Genomic DNA, 22,818 nt, shown 5'->3' with positions numbered 1-22,818 from the left:
AACCCTACCGGTGTGTAAGTGGTAGGCTACGGAAATTAAGTGAGGTATTGCCCAGCCTGATGCGAGTAAGGTGAGCTGGTGCGGGACTCTGGGATTAAAGCGTGAGCCCAAATTGTGTGTATTATGCTGTGAACTCATGTAACGTGGCCGCTGCACTACAGTTGTGGAAGTAGTGTCCAGATGTGTTTATAACTACAAGGACAAACTACTGACCCGTACTGGTATGAAAGTCCTGGGGTACTGAATATATGTGAGGTATTGTCTAGTGTCTCATGCTGCTAAGCTGAGCTGCTGCCGGAGTCGGGGATTAAAGCGTGACTATGTGTCATATGTTGTGAAATCATGCGGTTTGACCGCTGTGCCACATCTGTGCCAATAGTTTCAGCATGTAGTTATAGCTACTTGGATGAACTTTTGTTTGAAACATTGTAGCTTGTGTATGGTGCTTAGGTGGTGTTGTATAGGGAGTGCAAAGGTATATCTATATGGTATTTGTAAAGCACAAACTACTCACCACTATGGGTGAGTAGAGTTGGGGATCAAAGCGGTCTGTGCTGCAAAGTGAGATGGTCTGGCCGCTGCGCCACAGCTTTGTGGAGAGTACATTTTGGCGAGGGTGCGGGAGTTGGCGTTATATGGCCCTAAAATACCGGGCCTAAGTTGTAAGTTATAGGATGGCTTTTAAAAGAGCCCTTGTGTTCATTAGTTAGAGCTACATATAAGTGCGGATGCACAGCTTCAAGTTATTCAGGAAAACTCGGTTTCCCTGATCTGTGAAGTGTACTCCATCACTTCTGTATATATCTGCCATATCAAAACGTATGTTGTTGTTGTATATGGACCCCATTTTGTGATCTCTGAGATATGCAGAGACAGCTTTGTTGACTTTTTTCCGAGATTTTTCAATCTGAGGACAAAATTGTTTGGACCATTTCCACTTCTGTCTGTGGCATATATTGGAATATACAAAGGGCATGAAGGAGTTATGGGAGAATCCAGAGCAGGCCCAGTTCCCGGCCAAAGACATTATAAAAACAAGGTATTGGGAAATGGTAGAACGCCGGAACTGGAATGATGCAGATCCCTCCTCTTTGGAAGGACGCTTTTTAGAAGTAAAAGCTTCCCATTCCTGGAGCCCTATTGGGACATTATAGCTAAGCCTCAGGACAGGAAGCTTTACTTCCAACTTAGAGTGGGGTCGCTACCAATTAGATCGTTAACAGGAAGATGGGCAGAAGCTAATTCTAATGTTTGCCAAGCTTGTAACATCTGTACCGGGACCATTGCCCACCTTCTCTTTGTTTGTCGGGCCTACTCAACCCCCCACGTGTCTGGCTGAGGACGATGTGCAAACAGCTTGGCACGAGAGAGAGCAAGGTGGCTTTAAGAATTATCTGCACCAGCTCTCTGCCAACCATTTCTGTGGCGGCTGCCAAATTCCTGGGATGGGCATGGGTTATCGGAAGGAAATTTCGTGTGCAATAGTAGGTCGGTTGAGTCTGTTCTTCCCACCAGTGAAAAAGAATGTTTTTGACCTTGTATTTTGGACTTCTACTGGTTTTATAACTATATGAACTTTTATGTTTTATGGCTGGTTCTTAACACTAGAGAAGTCATGATGCTTTATTCTTTCACATTTTAAAGGTTTTTTGTTTTAGTATTGTTTCTTTTATTTCTACCATGAATAAAAAAGGAAATGTTTTGGAGGTTTGTAATCAAATTTTATACCAGTTATTGTGGATCTAATGGTTTTAGATGTATCATGCTTTTATGAGTTTTTATCTTGAATAAAGCACATTTGACTGACTGACTGAATATACAAAGGCAGTTTGAGGCAAAAATAAAATCAATTGTCCAAAGGTGTCCTTCATAAGCAAAACCTACCCCAGTCAATGTGCCTAGGTCGTTTCCACCATAGTGCACAATCATGAGTTCAGGGTGTTGGAGATGCAAACAGGTTTTAACCAAAGGCAACAATTGGTGCCACTTCAATCCTCTCTGTCCAAACCATCAAGGGGCCGATTCCGAATCGGGAAAAATGCAATCCGAATAGCCGTACAGAGTCTTTTTCCCATACAAATCGAAACCCTGCAACGTCCCCGTATGTACGACGTAGTACTATTCTCACCGTACGAATCGTACCAGAAACCGGGAGCGGCCTCCTTGCACGCTCGGTGCGCGATTGTCATGTGACCTTTAAAAAAAGCATTTGATTGGTTCATAACATTTCCCATTGTAACAGTTGTACGACCTCATTATTCTCTCTAAAGCGTTTGATGAGAGACACCTCTGCTGCTTAGAAAGCTTTTTTGAAAAGTGTTTTCCTGTATACACATTCTTATATTACACACAACATGCAACAATCATCTTGATCAATATTCATGCTCTGTACATTAGCCTTCCACGTGCGATTGCCATGCATCTCAAAGTTCCATCAAAAAACAAATATGTATTACACAATGCCCCTGGTGTGTGTGTGTGTGCGCATTATTGTGCTGCCTTTCGACCTGGGTATTGGTGGATCTAAGGAGTATCATCAGCCACGGGCAGACGGCACATCCTAGATCACATGCCATCTCATTAACAATAGTTTCTTCCCTCCCGACACATGCTACACTAATATAAATTGCACACTCTTCGAGAAACACACATAAGTACACTCCCTGGCCAGGCAGGACTGAATACGCCCAAGTCCCCGTAATATTTATTCACACCCCTACGCTGGCCTGGGGTACGCAAGCCCAGTCCACTTTACGTATGTTGATTGATTGATTGATAGCTTTATTTCGATATGCGTATATCATAAAAGCATTACACAAAAATATATAAAAAACGACATATCAGGACTCATAGGCTGTACAAACATCATAGTAAAAACAGAATAAATAGATAACTTAGTTAAGAAAAGCATTAAATCGATAAGGACAGTCTTTTGAGACGTATCAACCAAGCCCATTTTAAAAATTTAGACACAGCACAAACAATAGGGGGGGCAGTATTAGTCAATAAAATGCGTAGGGCCTCAGAATGCTTGCGAATGTCCATCTCGTTGCAGAGGGGTTTAAGCCAAACAGATCTCGGGCGCGCATAGTCTGGACAATCAAGAAGAAAGTGCGCCACAGTTTCGCAACAGTCAGAGCAAAGCGCACAAAAGCGTGATACCTGATTTTGCAAGTTCCATCTGGAAAGGAGGTCAGCTAAAGGTAGAATTCCTAGTCTGAACTTGATGTACAAAGCCCGATCCATTGGGATGGTAATAATGTCCAAAAAGGGTTCAAAGGCAGTGACATCTTTAATCCTTAAATATACTGCGGTGGAATTGCAGTGGTGATGGTTGCTCATAAGCTTAGTGGACACCCAACCCCAGTATATTTTCTTCAGGATCTCCTTTGGGGGGGCTGAGTGAGTAAGCCAACAATTGCCCAGACCTAGTTCCCCAAGCAGGTATTTAATGTCCCTGAGCCACTTGATCTTTGACCACCCAACCGAATGCATTATCTCTGCCAGCCCATCTGCATAGGATTTGAGTTCCGGGACTCTCCAAAGTCGCGCCCACAGTAGAAGGGGCCGCAGACGGGCCAGATCTTTCATTGGTTTACAACCCACATCCATAAGCATCGGTACAGTCGGGGTGCTCATCGGGAGTGCCATCAAATCTTTAATACATTTGTTCTCTGCTTTGGACAAGGACTCCACGCAGCCCAAACCCCATAGCTCTGCTCCATATAGCGATGCAGGTACCGCTCTAGCCTTGTATATATCAATGATTGGTGATACACAATGTTTCGATGATGTGCTATACTCCTTGAGCAGGGCTCCCCCCACCCTTTTGTGGACCAGTGTCATTTTAGTGATATGGGGTACCCAACTCATACGGTCGCTCAGCCGAATTCCCAAATAGTCAAATTCGGCGACTTTTTCCAGCGGGATCGAATTTAAGATAGGGGGACACCCCAATTTCCTGGGAGGGTTCATTACTAAGTATTTAGTTTTTTGTACATTAATAACGAGACCTCTCATTGAACAGAAGTCCTGGAACCGGTTCAGGAGTTTTTGGAGGCCCTGGGGAGTTTTCGATATGAGGAGGGTGTCGTCAGCAAACAACAAAGTTGGAATTTTAACATTACAGAGTGTGGGGGCGTCTGCTGGATCTTCAAGCAAGTAGTCAACCACCCCATTCACATAAAGCGAAAAAAGGGTGGGTGCTAGGACGCAACCCTGCCGTACACCCCTCTCTACCTTGATCTTGTCAGTCTTCTCCCCATTCAAGCCCCATCTGACCTGAGCATAGGTGGCTTTATGCAATTTCATTAGGATGTCCACGATGTATGGGGGCAGCCCAAGGCCGTACAGCACCCTCCAGAGTTCCTCCCGGGGGACGAGGTCAAAGGCAGTCTTCAGATCTATAAAGGCCAAATAAAGACTGCCCTTGCCCAGTACCACCACCTTCCAGTACAGTAACAGGAGTCTGAAAACTTGTTCAATGGTTCCTGTGCCAGTACGGAACCCAGCCTGCATCTCGGATAGTATATGGTTTTCGTCTACCCATGAGAGTATCCTACCCAAAATTGCTTTTCCCGCCACCTTCTGGGTTGAGTCAATCAGGCTTATGGGCCTATAGTTTCCAGGTAGGTCCCGATTTCCTTTTTTAAATATTGGGACTACCTCGGCCCCTTTCCAAGACTCTGGAACCAACCCTCCCCCCATGATGGCATTGAGGAGAGCGGAGATCAACACCCCCCAGTCACCTGGATGTGCACGAAGAAGATCCCCAGGTAGCCCATCCGGGCCTGCTGCTTTTAGTGGAGTAAGGGTTTTAATTATATTCGTAACCTCTTGGGCTGAGAAAAGAACCATATCTCTATCCATAAGATAGGAGGGGAGAATGAATTGGTCGTTAAGTGGGCCTTCAATAGCACAGTAGAGACCCAAAAAGTGATCAAACCATACCTTGGCAGTAATAGTACACGTCCTCATAGTGTCATCAGGACGCTTCCTACTACCCACCAAATTCCAAAAACTTCTCGCATTTCTCCCGCGGCTGGCCGTCAGGAGTTCCTGCCAGAAGTTGTCTTCCCACTCCTTCTTTGCGGCATTTTGACATAGTAAATAAGACCTTCTGGCCTCCCTGGTCCTTTCTTGGGATTTGGATTTAACTGCAGCAACCAGCAGAGTCTTCGCCTCTCTGCAGGCGCGGTTAAACCACCCCTGTCTGGCCCAAGAACCTGGTCTCTTTCCCTTGGTGCTACTTGGGACAGTAAAGAGATCACTAAGCGCCAGGGTTAGGGTACAAAATCTTGCAAGGACATCCCCCACCCCACACCCCCGAGGATCAAGGTTACCCACTGCTGCCGCTAGGCTTTGAGATATAAAAAGTAATTTCTCAGGTGAAAGGGACAACTTGGCCCATTTAAGCCGACGACCACAGTTCGAAACAACTGACATATCTGGGACTGAGGAGCACAAATTGTTCCTACCAGAATCGTCTAGACACCAGGTGGACAAGGTAAGTGAAAGCAGGTTATGGTCACTATCTACAGTAGATATAATGACCATATCCTTAACAAACGTCCACAAATGAATGTGCAGGAGAAGATAATCTATCCTGGAGGAGTGCGCAGGCCTATTGAAGGTATGAGCTCCCTCTTTATCGGAGTTGGTCCTGCCATTAAGTGCCCTCAGGTCAAACTCAGATGTTATAGCAATGACCTGGAGCGCCACTTCCGACCATTTCTTGATTGGACTGAGCTCTAAGGCCGGAATGCCCCACCTATTGTCGACAACCTCTTGATCCTCTAAAACTTCAAGGCCAAGAGGCTCAAAGGTACAATTAAAATCCCCTCCCACCAGGGTACAATGCTTGTATGGCGATGCTCGTAGCAGGGCTTCCAGCCGTGCTATAATGGGGGATTCTCTGCCTCCCTTTACACCTCGGGCATAGATGTTAAATATATTAAGGATGACCTGGCCCTTAGAATTTTTTAGTGTGATATTGAGAAGGTCGGGACATTGGGTATCATGCTCAACCACCCTACAATTGAGTGCGGTAGCTACCCATACAAGGAGGCCTCCCGAAGGACGGCCACGACCGCACTCTGTTTGTACCGCCGGTATGTGGTGGGATGAATATCCCGCCTTATGAGAAGGCTCCCTGCACCAGGTTTCCTGGAACAGACATATAGAATAGTCCTCCACCAGGGCGTTCCAGTCAGGCAATGGAAGTTTCCTATCCAGCCCGGCCACATTCCAACTGAGAATCCTAAAAAGTGGATCCGTCACAGTCGGGATGCTACCGGCCTCGATGGTATTAACCAGATCTGTAACTTCCACCAAGGGACAGGTGTTCATAGACTCTGTCGGAATCTGCACTATCTCTAGTTCCCTTGCGCCACCAAGTCCCTTATGCTCCCTAGAAGCGGGCGACGAGATAGATTCAGCAAAAGAATTTAAATTCCCGCAATAAGGGGTACCAATCATTCTATTGGGTGTTGGAGTCCTATTATTAACCTGGCAGTCAAGGGATTGTCACTGCCCCCTCCCTAAATCATTCCACACATCCACAACGGGGGTGGACGGGATGGTAGGGTAAGTAGGGTTCTGTATGGGTTGGCCTGCAATCCCTGGCCACCGGCAATTTCCAGGGTCGTTCGCTTCAGCGATCAGGGAGGTCAAAACACAAGAGGGGCGCAGGTAGAAAAATGTAAGGTCGACTATGCCAATGCCTCCCTTGCCCGTGCACCAGCCCTGTCTCGTAATCCACCCCACCACCCTTGGATCTTGAAAATTGATCAAAATACAGTCCCCCCCCAGGTTTTTAGTGGTAGAGCCTATCCAATCTATTCGCCTCACTCCCAGAATGAGACCATCTACGTCCCCAGGCAGCGGCCGATTCACCCTTAACCAGTACATGGCTTTGTTCTTAAGCGTCTGGAAGGATTCTCTCTGGCCAGATGTCAGTGGTGGGACATTAATCAGGACCGCTGCATAGGGGAAGGAGTCAGGAGTGAGGTTCATAGGGGGTGTCTTATGTGGGGGCTTTTTCAAGGGTGGTGGGGGCGGTCTGGGAACAGGCGGGACAGGGCGGGGTAACGATTTGGTCGTTGTTGACTGGTTTACAGTTCCTGGGGCAAATAATACAGCAATACCCTTATTGGTACCCTCCGATCCTCCTCCCTCTACAGTACCCAGCTGAATACTACTAGGCATTGGCTGTTGCAAAACAGATTGGCCCGTTGATGCAATGATGGGTGCATTAGCGACAGTGCCTAGTGGTGCTTGATTAAGCGACTTCGAGGGTCTCTTTGCCAATCCACCACTAGTTATTACAGACAGGGCAGAGTTTGAAGGTTCCCTTTGGCCCTTAGCATGTGATGGGGCTTCAGCAATGATCTTACAGCTGTTGTTGCCCTCCTGCCTTAATTGTGTTTTTAATAGTGCCTTAGTCGAAAAGAAATTGGCAAGAGTAGCCTGCTCGAAGTGGTTTAAACGGTCAGCAAGCTTTGTGATGCGTTCTTCTAGTGGAAGCAATAGGGACCGTAATAGCCGTTCTACTTCAGGAAGCAAGCTAGTCAACCACGGCTGTGTGTCAGCTGTTACCATCTCTGTGTCTGTAGAGGTGGGTAGACTAGGATCTATGTTGCCAGAAAGTGTGGTTACCCCCTCTAGCGCGGGTTCCCCCCCACGACTCTCTACAGTAGCTGTCTTGCTAAGATACATACTTTTGTTAACTTTCCTGAGTTTATAGGGTGGTTTAGGGGGAAGGCTTTTCCTAGGAGTATGGTTACTTTTCCTTTTAAGACCCGGTTTTAAGTTGGTCAGTGGAACACCTACCACAGATAGGGGGACTGGGGTTGTGATAGGACTTCCACTTGCACGGGAGACGGACGAATCACCCACACTACCCTGGTTGTCCCCATTCGTGCTTGCGTCTTGACCCAGATTACAAAAATCAGGTAGTTGGAGTGAGGACAATGGTGTTACTAAAGCGGGATAAATTTGGCCAGAGAGCTTGTCCCCCGAGTTCTTTAACAATTCAATTGATAGTCTGCGCTCTGCGCGCCTCTCAGCCAGCGATAGCTCTTTGTCAATAGGATTGGCGGGGCGATTGAAAAACTTGTCCAAGGGACCAACCACAGATGGGCCAACATCAGCCGTTGGGGACCTCGGGACTGGACCATTGGAGTGGTCCGGCATATTGGGACGTTGAGAGCCCGCTTGACTGTTCACTAGTAGATTTATGCAAAGGTCAGCGGAGTGGCCCAACCCGGCCTCCAGCGGCCCCGGACGGCCACAGACGGTCCCGCCCTTGTCCCGGGCTTCTCCCGGGCACGCTCCCGCGCGCTCCCGCGCAGCGGCCCGTTGATCTCCTTTTAAGGTAGAGAGGGAGAGATTATGGGCGGGGGGCGGGGCCAGCAGGGAGAGCAGCCCAGGTGTGGCGAGTGCTCGCAGGGACTCCTGGAAGGTTGAGTCCCTGCTCCCTAGCTCGCAGCCCTGCCGTCAGCTCCACACGCCCCGGGGTCACAGCTCCTCTCCTGGTGTTACACGCACTTAAAATGCGGCGCTGCGGGACCCGCGAAGCGGGTCCGGCGAGGTTAGTTCCACAGCAGAGTCAGCAGAGTCCCAAGCACAAGGTGAGAGGTCTTTAAGGATTGAAGCAAAAACCGGAGTAAAGGGTCCCACCAGAGCAGGCAGCACACCCGCTTTTCACTCCGAGGGCGGGGGGCGGGGCCAGCAGGGAGAGCAGCCCAGGTGTGGCGAGTGCTCGCAGGGACTCCTGGAAGGTTGAGTCCCTGCTCCCTAGCTCGCAGCCCTGCCGTCAGCTCCACACGCCCCGGGGTCACAGCTCCTCTCCTGGTGTTACACGCACTTAAAATGCGGCGCTGCGGGACCCGCGAAGCGGGTCCTGCGAGGTTAGTTCCACAGCAGAGTCAGCAGAGTCCCAAGCACAAGGTGAGAGGTCTTTAGGGATTGAAGCAAAAACCGGAGTAAAGGGTCCCACCAGAGCAGGCAGCACACCCGCTTTTCACTCCGAGGGCGGGGGGCGGGGCCAGCAGGGAGAGCAGCCCAGGTGTGGCGAGTGCTCGCAGGGACTCCTGGAAGGTTGAGTCCCTGCTCCCTAGCTCGCAGCCCTGCCGTCAGCTCCACACGCCCCGGGGTCACAGCTCCTCTCCTGGTGTTACACGCACTTAAAATGCGGCGCTGCGGGACCCGCGAAGCGGGTCCGGCGAGGTTAGTTCCACAGCAGAGTCAGCAGAGTCCCAAGCACAAGGTGAGAGGTCTTTAGGGATTGAAGCAAAAACCGGAGTAAAGGGTTACGTATGTAGAAATAGGATAACCACACTACCTCAAATGATATGCCACATCCACCACGCATATCAAAATGCGCAATAAAAAAAAGAACTGGATCCATGAGGCGTACACCATCCTGGCAATCAACACGTGCTCTAAATTGTGAGCCCTCCTGCCCGTCCTCAACGAAAGGGATCCGAGAGATGTACACTCTCCTGCAATCAATACTCCATCTGAATTGTGAGCACTGCTCACCGTAGTGTTTGCTCAGACAACAATGACAGCAGGTAAGCAGAGCGGCCTGGGTGCACAGGGCCTCTAATTGTGCACCGTGCGGTGAGAGGGGTGAGTTGCTTCAGCCTGGCTGCGCAGGTGCGAACAAACTATATTGCTGTGTGTTATGATGTGATCTCTGACCTAATTCAGTCTCATCTCTGTCTCATTTTAAAGACCTGCTGGACCGTACTGTAGGCCAGAGGCAGCGAGCAGCGCTGCCCTACAGAGACCTCTTTAGTGCGGTGCTGAGGGAGGGGTGGGATTCATCAGCCAGACTGCACACGTGCGAATAATAATAATAATAATAATAAAGCCATTTCTAGAGCGCCTGGCTACACTACAAATAGTGGGTCCCCGCGCTAGATTGCTGCTATATCTCAAGAGGCATAAGATAGAGAGAACGAAACCAAGGTCAGAGAGAAGAGAGTGAATTAGATGACTGGAAACAGGTGAGTTTTAAGTTTAGCACGGAATCTGGTTTCTGAAGGTTCCATTCGGAGGTCAAGCGGTAGTTCATTCCAGTGCTTGGGAGCCGGGTGCCTGAGATCCTGGCTCTGCGAGTACGGGGGAGTTTAAACAGCATCGCTCCGGACGACCTCAAATTCCGGGTGGGGCGGTGAATTGTGAGGAGCTTTTGCAAGTAGCCTGGGCCTTTGCCCTGGGCGATGCGATGCGTAAAGCATAGAGCTTTGAATTTAATGCGTTCCTTGACCGGAAGCCAGTGAAGCTTCGCTAGAGCATTCTTCCCAGATGCTCTGCAAGGCAGGTTAAGTACCAGGCGGGCAGCAGCGTTTTGTACGCACTGCAGTTGGTGCAGGCCTTTTTTACTTAAACCTAGGAGCAGGACATTGCCGTAGTCATGGCGTGGAGTGACTAAGGCGTGTACAAGTGTCTTTCTGGCGTTGATGGGGAGAAGGTCAAGGACTTTACGGATGGGTTTTAGTGTGCTAAAACACCTACCCATAACTTTGCTAACCTGAGACCTGAAAGAGAGATCCGAGTTGAGCATCACTCCAAGGTTTCTGACTGAGTCGACGGGAGAGGGAGAATTGCCCAGTTCGGCGGGCCACCACATGTGCAACCAGGCAGTTGGGGATTTACCAACAACTAAAAGTTCTGTTTTTTCTGCATTCAGGCGCAAACAGTTGTTATTCATTTAAGTTGCCATTGATGACAGGCATTTGGAAAAGTTGATGGCATCTTCCGTGTGGTCGAGCTTAAGCCTAATCTTCAGTTGGGTATCGTCAGCATAGGTGACAATATCCACCCCGTAAGCTTCAACTATATGAGCCGGGGGTTCCATATAGAGGTTGAACAAGGTAGGGCTCAGGCTGGAGCCCTGTGGAACCCCATGGCTCAGCTTCCGGGTGGAGGATTTAAAAGGGGGACAGTACATCTGGAAATTCCTATTGACCAGGAAATATTTAATCCAGGCATGGGCAGATCCCTCCACTCCCATATCGGAGAGGCGAGACAGCAGCGTTGTGTGCAGCACGGTGTCAAAAGCTGCACTCGGGTCTAATAAAACCAACGCTGCTGTCTGTCCTTCATCCACCATCTGTCTAAGGCACTCAGTGGAATAGAGGACGGCTGACTCCGTCGAGTAGCCGGTTCTGAACCCCGATTGAGTGGGGTGGAGGAGGGATTCCTCCTCCAGATATTTCATGAGTTGCCCGTTTACCACTTTTTCCACTATTTTCGAACAGAAGGGAAGAAGGGTGATGGGACGAAGATTTTGAAGTTGGTAGATGTGGACATTGGGTTTTTTTTTCAAAGGGATGAACTGGGCTTTTTTCCATGCATCAAGCACATGGCATTCTTGGAAAGAGAGAGTGACAATATGGGAAATCTGATTGATCATACTCTCCAAGACTCCCTTACAGCGATTGGGGGGACATACGTCACAGGGGGAGCCAGACTGTATGCTGTTAGCAATTTTCAGCAGTTCCTGTCTCTCAGGTACTTTAAAATATGTCAGACGAGGTTTAACAGTGGAGTTATCTCTGACTTCCGCATGTTTGCTTGAGGAATCAACGTCGTCTGTGAAAGTGGCATGGATTTTGTCGACTTTGCCAACAAAATGATCAGCTATTACTTACCGTTTGGTATGCGAAAAGAAACTAGTTCCCCATCTTTAAACATATCTCTTATTCTACGAAGGAACTGCATGAGCTATAGACATCTTTCCATACCTTTCAGCCATATCTTCAAAAGCTAGTATGGATACTAGGACATAGCTATGTTTTCTGGTGCAAGAGCCATGCAGAACAGAGACGTATTGACTTCGACCTAGGTTTACAAAATGTGGACATCAAGGGGCTGATTCCGATTCGGGAAGAAAACCGTCCGTACGATTCGTATCCGGAGCCCTGGCCGTACGAATCGTACCCGTTGGTCCGAGACGTGTAGTATGATCAGTGTTTCGTCAATCCATCCGAATCGTCGCGATCCGTACGTATTGCAAGGCTGAAACCGTGAACCGAGAAAACGAGCACCCGCCCAGTTAATACACTTTGGGACCTGCCACCAGTGACTGGACATTATCGTTGTGGTTCCTGTGTTGTTTGCCCTCAGACCATCCAAGGTAAAACCATAGAACTTTCAAACGGTTTCACCTGGCACCTCAACAAGCATACAAACTGCAACAGTGCAAGATGCATCTACATGCTGACATGCCCATGCAAGATGACCTACATCGGCATGACGATGCGCACCGTGAAACTACGCATCATGGAACATAACAGCAACATCTGCTGTAAAAAGACACACACCAGGCTGTATGAACACTGTAGACAACACAACCACCTGGCGGAAAACATACAATGGACTATCCTTGAATGCCACCCTTCCATTAACCAACAGGCATTATTCAGAATGGAACAGCGATGGGTGCATCGTCTCCAAACAGATGAACATGGTCTAAATGATTCTGTGCCTTGGAATATGCTAGCCAGATAATCCAGCCTTGGATTGTTCCTACCCAAGACTAAGTACTATCCTGCTACACCCATTGAAGGCACCCCTAGCATCCTCCCAATTGGGGTTACTCCATTCCAAGATGGCGCTTTGATGTGAACGCTGATTCGGACTGTGGCTGCCCTCTCTTTCCACACCACGCTTGTCCGCGTTACCTAGCAACGCTTTGCACACACGCCCACTCACAGCGCCCGCGGCATTCTGCTTCTTTAGCAGCTCAGCCACACACCGATTCACCGGCTGTCCTGCGATCTCGCCGCTGTGGTAGGGGCAGGTGCTTACAAGCCCAGTGCCTCGAGCATACAAGGTAAGATGTGGTCTGCGGACACGATGGTTCTGTGTGCTATCAATTGGCATTCCCCTTGGCTTAACCACTTAAAACCGTCTTGCTCCGTCAACCACCGTTCTTCACCGATTGAAGTGCTGTGGTTCTGATTTTATATTTTCAACTCCCAATTTAACGAATACACTACCCCTTGGCTGTAATCCACAAAAGAGTGACTAAGCATGGAGTGTATAGCCTTATGTACATCGTTTTTTTATGCAATCTTACCACTGATGACATTTGGCTCTTAAAATGCAAACCCTCTCCCTGCTTACTTTGTTTTGTAAGTAAATTCTCTCTCTAGCACCTTCACTTCGTTTTGGTAGGGTTCATTGTAACATACCTTTGTGCATGTTGACTATACTTGTATAATCTTCCAGTTGTTAGGCACAACATTGACTGTGCCCTTCTCTCCTTCTTTCCCCACACCTAGGGCGGGAAATCACACAGGATCCCATCCTGCGATACTCTGCAGGTTGTATATCTAACTTTTGCTAACGGTTAAAAATCCCTGCAAGTTGATGAGCATTTAGGTCCTGAAGAATTGCCCTAGTGGCATGAAACATGTTGACCGCACCACAGGCGAGGGTTGAAGGAGGCCAGATCACCTTACTCTTTGTGCCTCGGTATCCCTCCCTTCACCACTTTTAAACGAGGCAGTGAGCCATATCATTAAAGGTTCTTAATGGACTCTACTGACCTTTTTTAACTTTTCACTCACGCTCACAATTGCACTCCCCTTTTGGCCCCTCACACACATGCATCTATTGGCTGAGGAATAGAAGATCTCCACTAAAGAGTAGCACCCAGTGCTACCCGGCAGGCATTGCACCGCCAGCCTGCCGTTGGAGCAGGAAGCCAATGATGACACAAAACAATCATCGGGTGGGATGGCAACAGTCGTCCAACCTTTGAATTGTGTGAGGCGTCCTTAATTCCATCAAGGGATTACCTCAATCCCTATCACACAACACATTCTAGAGAGAGAATCATTCCCTTAACCTACCCAACCCTCAGTGGGGAACTCTGTACACCCTTTTGATTCCCACCTTTTGATCTTTCTCCTGAAGTCTCTGATGTCATTCTGGCAGCCAGGCGTCCCTTCACCAAAACGGTATACGCCTGCAGGTGGAACATATTTGTGGCATGGTGCACGGCGAAGGCTGTGGATCCCCTTTCTGCCCCTCTTTCTGAGGTTCTTCTGTTCCTTCTTTCTTTGGCCCAGCAGGGCTCTGCTCTGGGCACTATCAAAGGTTATCTTTCGGCCATATCCGCCTTTCTACGGCTTCCAGATCAGCCTTCTTTTTTTTAAGTCCCCGGTTGTTAACAGTTTTCTTAAAGACATTACGCATGCATTTCCACCCGTACCCTTCATAATGCCGCAGTGGGACTTAAATCTTGTCTTGACTTTTCTGATGTGCGCTCCCTTCGAGCCCCTTCATAACTGTCCTTTGCGTCTTCTCACCTTAAAGACTGCTTTCCCGGTTGCTATCACCTCTGCCAGTAGACTGAGTGAGCTCCAGGCTTCTTCTTCTAAACCTCCTTTCCTTTCTATTCAACCGGACAAGGTGGTTTTAAGGACCCGTCCTTCTTTTCTGCCAAAGGTTGTCACGCCCCTCCAAATTGGGCAGACCATCACTTTGCCCACCTTCTTTCCGCCTCCTTCAAGGGAAAAGGAGAGACTCCACTGTATGGACCCAAAACGTGAGTTAAGGAGTGTACGTATAATGACTACACTCACACACTGCGAAATCACACCAACTGTAATACCATGGGGGTAATATATGCCATCTTTTGCCCCTGTGGTTTTATGTATATAGGGCAAACTGTCCAGAAGGTGAAAACCCGCATCCTGCAGCATTGCAGTAGGGTCCGATGTAAAGTACAGGGAGCGCCCTTGGTTGATCACTTTGTTAGATTTAACCACACACCTGAAAGTCTTAGATGGTGCGTTATTGAGAAAGTCAACTCTAATCCCAGGGGAGGTAATCTTGCACAATCAATAAGCATCCGTGAATGCAGGTGGATGCACTTTTTTGACACTGTAAATAGGGGCCTGAATGAACAGGAGGAAGTCATGAGACAAATGGCACTTTTGCCAATTGGCTGACCCCTGTTCTACCTAGGATTCCTCTCTATCTGTGGTATTGGTCTTTTTCTGCTTCGTTACCATATGTCACGCCTTTGCGTTCCATTGAAATGGTAATCCATCATTAATAGTTGTTAATATCAGCTATAACACTGCATCCCCGTGCAAATGTAATTGATACATATTGTTGTTTGTGACTGTCTATATTGTGTCTCTCTTGTACATTTTTGTAGATTTGATTGTTCGAATTGCTTTTGCCTCCAGTAACCCATGAAATGTTTACAAAATTCTTCTGTTAAAATGTTTAATTATTAATAACTGTCATTTATGAAAAATGTTGAACTAATTTGGTCCTAATTTGAACCCTGCAGCCTGATCCGCTATTCCCAGCGTGTTACTGACCCCTTGTAACAATGGCATGGCTGTATTTTGATTCAGTCCCTTGTTCTTACTCCTTTGCGTCTTGGAATGCGTTAGCCCCTTGTTTATTTTGACTTCGCCCGAGTCCCTCATTTATTTCCATACGCCTACTTAGCGGCTATTGGTGCTTGCGCGATCACATGGTTTCAAGCCGGTCAGAGACGGAAGCTGTCGGGAAAACTCTGAACTGCCGAACGAACTACTATCTGGCCGCCCCCCGTCTTGGATGAGTTGGGTTGTCGTTCCAAACCTGAGGTAAAAACCGCCACCTCGGCACGCTCCGGGGTTGGAAATAACAGTTCATTTAGATTACAATAGCGGTCCGTATTGCGGGTATTTATTTTGGGCCACTGTTCATTATTAACTATCTGACTTCACCATATATGACCATAGCGGGTACCGTTTCGGGTTGGCTAACTTGGTTTGGCCCTCCTTTATTTTAGACTCTGAGTAAGATTGGTGTATTAATCACACTGGCTGTAACTACGATTAGTGAACTCTGACTTGGGTAATTGTCATTTTATATAATTCAACTCATACTGGTTCGCCGCTTTTAACGATTGAATGTATGGGTAATTTCTTGAGAGTCTAGCATTCTAGTCTGTGTTTTGGAGGCAATTTAAAACACAGTTTCTATACCATTTTTTTAAACAGAATCACGTGAACTTAACTACCCCCTCGCCCTTGATCACCGGTACAATGTCCAGCATGATATCGGACTAGGGTGAGTGTTTTTCTCATATATGGGAATTACTTACTGGGCGTTTAGTTACACTATGGGACTGATTGGTTCTTTTTCCCTATGCAGCACGACTGAATTCGACTGCCCACCGAGTATATACTGTCTCTTGACTGAACCCCATTTCTGAGCAGAGATTTTCAGCCATAGGTGAGTCTTATTCTCACCCCCCCTCTTGATAAACTTGGGAGGACTGTGCCTTTGGAGATGGGCTAACAGTTTTCCGGTTTGTCTTTACCTTTGATAGGTGCATCGCCCAACTGATCTGGAATTGCGACACCTTTCCAATTTTAATTGGTAATGTACCCAACACTCACCCTTTTTAAAAAAAAAAAAAAAAAAAAAAAAAATTTTTTTGCAGATGTGAACCCTTCATTAAAAATTGTAAAATACTTATATTTACTATTACAGGTGCTTCCCTGCCCCCTGTCCCCACAACCGTCCTGAAGAAGACCCGCAGCAGAGGTCGTGACTTCCCCTTATTGCGCCAGGGTCGAAACGTCGACGATCCCCCCCCCCCCCCCCGTTATTTCCTTAAAGCCTACACCTGCCCCTCCGAGTTCCCTTGTATAATATTGTATATAGATTGTAAATGGGTAGGCTTTACATGTGCAATGTACAAATAATTTTTCTGTTGCACTAAATCACTTTAAAACCTTCACTCACACCTTCCTTCACTTGAGCACCCACTTTGTTTCTCTCCTTTTCTCTCTTGCTGAATTTTATGAATTTGTAAATAAACTGCATTAACATTCGTCATATTATTGTTGTGTTGGGTTTTCCGCATTTGTTGCATTTGTTAAGCTGTTTAAGCTATTAATACATCTCCACGTGTGTGTATGCTCAGATTTATTCTGACTTTTGTTGACTGTGAAGTAATTAAGTCACATCATCATTCGTGTTTAAAACTTGTATCTAGGACCGCTTTCTGTTTATATACATTCATTTACCCAGGTCCTATTGATTTCTTGGGTCTACCCCATTGTTTTCAATGATGCATTCTATTTGCAGCTTACACAGCAGTTCCGGGTGGAAGATCAGCTTTTTGTTGGTTACGTGGGCGCCAAAAAAGCTCGGCTGTGCACAAACGTACCATCTCCCGGTGGGTAGTTTTGTGCATCAAAGCATGTTACTCTTTTTCCAAGAAGAAGCCTCCGGTGGGGCTGCGTGCCCATCCACTACTCCCTTGGGACGCGGCTTTCTCTTGCAGCACATTTTTCAGGCAGCTACGTGGGCCTCGCTGCACACGTTTACCAAGCACTACTACCTTGACAGTCAGGTCTGGATAGACGGCTTCTTTGGCCGTTCTGTGCTCCGTGACTTTCTGGTGTAATCTTGTTCGCAGACCCAGCACCGGGGTTGGTATTGCTGGGGAATATATGACGATATTGCTCAAACAAAAATCCTGCATACCATCACTCCGCATTTTTTACAACGCGGGACAATTGCTCCGCAATGCCATCATTTCTCAAACTTTTACCCCGCATATGACTTTATCACGCATGCCATTACAACGCAAATGCTTGTGTGGTAAAGTCATATACTTTGTAAAAGTATTTTATAAATATATATATATATATATATATATATATATTTCAAACAAAGTTGCCCTGAGGCGAGAACAAGCCTGCTGCAGGGTGGCTTTCACCACGAATTTATTAACACAGCTTGCACAATCCAGAGTAAAATACACCATTCTTGACGCGTTTCAAAGCATAAAAGCTTCTTCTTGGGAGGAAAGTCACGAGTGAAATCATGGAAATGCTGCCCCAAGCGCTTAAACACATGCGCGAAGAATTTTTCCCAGGTGGACTCCCTGCAAAGCATGCTGGCTTGTAGTTTCTGATAATTGGCACTATTTTACCTCCGTGGGTTCCGATTTCCTTCGTGACAGTAAAGTTCAAATAAAATGCCCCAGTGGGCCTGCAGGTTGCGGTGGCAACTTTGTTTGGAATTTGAATGCGGCAGCCCGGCCGCAGAGAACTCGCCACTACAGGTGCTGTGGGGCATGTCTACTGAAACATTTGCAGGGCAGAAAGATGTAATTAGCAGCCACCGCAACCTGGAGGCCCACTGGGGCATTTTATTTGAACTTTACTGCCACGAAGGAAAACGGAACCCATGGAGGTAAAAAAGTGCCAATTATCAGAAACTACAAGTGCCAGCATGCTTTGCAGGGAGTCCACCTGGGAACAATTGTTTGCGCATGTGTTTAAGCGCTTGGGGCAGCATTACCATGATTTCACTCGTGACTTTCCTCCTCCGAAGAAGCTTTTATGCTTTGAAACGCATCAGGAATGGTGTTTTTTAAATGCTAATTCCTAAATATAACTGGTGTGAAACCTATGGTTTTTTCAGTGAATATATATATATATATATATATATATATATATATATATATATATATATATAAGAAAAAGATTCCCAACCGCTTCTTGCAGCGGTTTAAGCGGGCGTAGACCTCCTCTCCATCAATAGATTAGATGTTAGATGTTAAGTCATCAAAAAAGCCATCACACTAGTCGAAGTGCCAGCAGTGCAAATTTTATTTACGAGCGTGTCAGAGCAAGTGCCCTCCCTGAAGCGTTTCACTCCGCGGACAGAGCTTGGTTACATGACGCGTCAGGAGTAGGCAGTGCATTAAATGGTGATTAATTAAATGGTGATTAAAAGCCCAAGCTCCTAAAGAAACAGGACACATGGGTAACACAACAAAGCAAACAAGCAATAATGCAAAGAAATTATAGCAATTAAAGCTCAAATACCTTGAAATATTTAAAAAAAGAGACACCGTTCAAGCATAGTGCTTATATATATATATGAATATATATACATATTTTTTTATTTATTTAAATAAAACATTTTTTCTTTTAAATTGTATTATTTATATATGTTTATATTATTGAATCCCACCCTGGTCCTTTTAAATACCCCTGCACCCCATAAACATAACCCACCCTTACTCCTTAAAATACCCCAGCATCCTTAAACACAAACCCATCCTGACTCTAAAAATACACTCTGCACCCCAAAACCCACCCTAAAATCACCCCTGTACCCCAAAACTTTAATATCCTCTAAATCCTCAATAAACCGTATCACCCTAAAACCCAAGCCTATCCCTGAACCCTAAAAAATAACCCTGTACCCCAAAACCCAAACCTATCCCTGAACCCTAAAAATACCCCTGTACCCCAAAACCCAAACCTAGCCCTGAACCCTAAAAATACCCATGTACCCCAAAACCCAAACCTATCTCTGTACCCCAAAACCCAAACCTATCCCTAAACCCTAAAAATACCCCTGTATCCCATAACGTTAATACCCTCTAAACACTTAAATAAACCTCAGCACCCCAAAACACAACCCCATCCTGAACCCTAAAAAAACACCCTGCATCCCAAAACCTAAACCTATCCCTGAACCCTAAAAAATGCCCCTGTACCCCAAAACCCACCCTAAAAATGTCCCTGTACCCCAAAACTTTAATACCCTTTAAACCCTCAATAAACCGTATCACCCCAAAACCCAAACCTATCCCTGAACCCTAAAAATACCCCAGTACCCCAAAACCCAAACCTATCCCTGAACCCTAAAAATACCCATGTGCCCCAAAACCCACAACCTAGCCCTGAACCCTATAAATACCCCTGTACAACAAACCCAAACCTATCCCTGAACCATTAAAATACCCAATCACCCCAAAACATATACCTCAGAACCCCAAAACATATACCCCTATACCCATACTTACCTTATACTAACATATAAAAAAACATGCTTTTATCATTCATGCATTTACAATTTGTTGAAAATGTATGCGTGGAAAAAGCATATAAAATGTAATGCCATGCGTTATAATGGCATTGCTGATTCATGGTAGATTCGTAATATTAGTATGCGGAGTGATGGTATGCGGGAAGAAAGATTTGTGATAATGGGTGTTTACCATTGCTGGGGTATCTATTCTAAGGTAAGGAATCTATCACTAACATGTCTCTGATGCACAAGTTACTACTTGTGTAACGATATATCTGTAAGAGACATCAGTTAGTGATATATGCCTTACCGCCCTACCCATCCTCCTCGTTCTGCGAACTGATAGCTAGAGTTAAGGTCATCCTCTTTTAGGCCCCTAGTTTTATGCACCAATGGTCAGTATTTTGCATGGCTCTGCGTTTCGTCTCAGAAAGTTGTGTACAGAACTGACGTCTGCACGCAGGGGTGGCACCTAAGTACCCTCTGCGACGTCATCTCGGCGCTGACAACGCCAGTGACGGACGCCGAGCTGCAGGACGCCACCTACTGACGCGCAGGGGTACTGCTAAGCAAAACTTTCCGGATCCAGTCTGAGGATATTCTAAGATAAGGAATCTATCACTAACTAATGTCTCTTACACATATATTGTTACACAAGCAGTAACTGGGTCATGGTACATACATGTAATCGTTGTTTGCTTGGTATCAACCATTGCATGCTTTAAGATCAAAACATGCATTTTTGGTTAAGATTCCTAAATTTAAAAACACCAGAATAGAAGGTTGTTCAGTAGCGGTTATGACCGCCAAGGTGTGGAATACGTGGTAGCTTACCCTCTGCTTTGAACCTCGTCTCTACATATTCAGAAAAAAACGGAAGACTCATAATTACTAACATCTTATAAATCTTTGTTTCTGATGTGGGATTTGCATTGCTGCCTTTATTTTCTTTCCGATTGATAATTAGACCTTTCCTTTCCAAGTTCATGCTGAAGTAGCTGCTGTGCTCTTTTAAACTCATTCATTCATAAAGAGATTGTCCTATTCAGAAATCATCATTGTGCTCTCATTTGTTTTACTTGCTGCCATGATAACATGTTGTTGGAATTTGGGATTTTGTTTTTTCACAAAGAAGAGAGGTTGGCACTCTGACTCTCCCAGAGATGTAAGGACAATTCTGGTTGCTTATCAAAAGTAACTACTGTTCAATATTTTGTTGTATATGCATTTTAAGTTCTCTTACAAGGGTAACTTTATCAGAGGTACAAAATGTTGCTAACTTATCTTCAAGTGTCTGGATTTTGGCTAATTTCTAGCTCAGTAAAGAGTTATTACTGCATTACAAAATAAGCTAAAATAAAAGTCTGGGTCATTTATTGCATTTAGCAAATAACTGCTTATTTTTATAGTGTTTTACGTATTTTTCCGCACATTAAAGTGTTGATTTTATTATTAGATTAATATTGTATTGTATTTGTGTAGATGCAAGAGTCTTGTGGAGATTGCAGACAGGGTTACTACCCTCCACTTCCTCAATTCTTGCCACCAGGATTCCTTCCAGGAATTCATTATATTCCACCACCTCTTCCACTGAATGTTAGTGTGCTGGCTGAAACCTCAAAAGAAGAAACTGGTAAGTGTTCAATTGTTTCCATGTTCTGATAAATGCACTGAGAGAGGGTTTACAAAGGTGTACGGGATCCTGCATCGCTGTGAAAATCACAGCTTGGAAGATATCTTAAAAGAGCCGCCTAGTGTTTAAAATTGGTGTATATGCAGTTTTTATAGTGCTCTCCAGTAAAGAGTTTTCAGTGCTGTGGTTTTACTGACCCTTGTTGTTGAAGTTGCTGAGTTCTGGCACCAGATCCCACAGAGCTCTAAGAGCTTTCCTGAGCAAGTTACTCTGTTCTGGTGCAGGGGTCATTCAGGATTAATGCTGTATGTTTTATGTCATTATTTGCAGCAAATGTGTTTTCGATTTCAAATGATGGGTTGAGATTTTGTTTGTGTAATGTTTTTAAATCGTTTTTCACCTCCGACTCAAATCCTTCTCCCAACCTTTTCCGATTTGTGCCTATGGATTACGTGGGAAAGACATTTGAACAAGGAGGCTGGGTCTCTTGCATAATACCCGACTTTCGGGAGTCCTGTTATGCGCGGCAAGGACAGCTGTAAAGGTGTAATCATAGAACATGATATATGTTCTTTGCATTACCACCCTATTAACCCTCTTGTCCACCATACACTTCCTCAATGGCCGCCAAAACCTCTTGCCCATGGAGACTCCCACAGCCGTATCCATTTTTGAAATATAAAGAAGGGCATCAAAACACTCCGAGTGGAGAGGAGGAATATCACCCTCTCATTTCCGACAGAGTTTCCTTCTTGCCAGCACAGTGAGATATACGAGTAGCTTTCTTGTATTCCCACTCAGCTCTTCCTACCCCTTTGCTACCCAAAAATATTCAAAGAGAGGCTTACCTTAATATCCATCCCCACATTGCTTGGAATGTTCTTACCCACTTATTCCAAAAAATCTGGAATTCTGGAGATTCCATGAACACATGGATATCAGTTGCCCTCACTAACCCACATTTAGCACATTAGGTGACACCTCCTTTTGGCATCTTCGATATTCTGTACAGCGATAAGTAAGCTCTGGGGAGGGAAAAACTGTTTTTTTATTAAACAAGCATTTGCAATGCAATAGGTCTCGCATTATTAAAAGGTTGGTGCTTTTTGGCATTGTAAATAACACTGTTTTTGTTTTATATGTATAGTTTGCAGTGGAGTGGTAATTTGACATATATGCAATTACACCACTGCAGGAAACAATCGGAAGAGCAGGCAGGGGGGACTTGAAGAAAGAAAGAGAGACAAAAACAAGGGGCCACGAGGGGGAGAGAGGCTGCACGAAACATAAGGCTGTGAAACGGTAGGCAGGGG

At 45.9% G+C, this 22,818-nt stretch overlaps 1 protein-coding gene across 1 annotated transcript in view; it reads left to right on the top strand.

The window, feature by feature from the left end:
- DMRTB1 (DMRT like family B with proline rich C-terminal 1) overlaps window positions 1-22,818 on the top strand; it is a 275,605-nt gene that overhangs the window by 148,745 nt on the left and 104,042 nt on the right. The window contains exon 3 of the mRNA XM_086936196.1: window positions 21,355-21,505. Coding sequence (XP_086792322.1) covers window positions 21,355-21,505 — 151 coding nt within the window. The remainder of the gene's footprint in view (window positions 1-21,354; window positions 21,506-22,818) is intronic.

The sequence above is a fragment of the Lissotriton vulgaris genome, chromosome 1_1, assembly GCF_964263255.1.
Source record: "Lissotriton vulgaris chromosome 1_1, aLisVul1.2, whole genome shotgun sequence".
In the NCBI taxonomy this organism is placed as follows: domain Eukaryota; kingdom Metazoa; phylum Chordata; class Amphibia; order Caudata; family Salamandridae; genus Lissotriton; species Lissotriton vulgaris.
The sequence above is the reverse complement of the archived record's forward strand: the minus strand, read 5'-3'. Positions and strand labels throughout refer to the sequence as shown.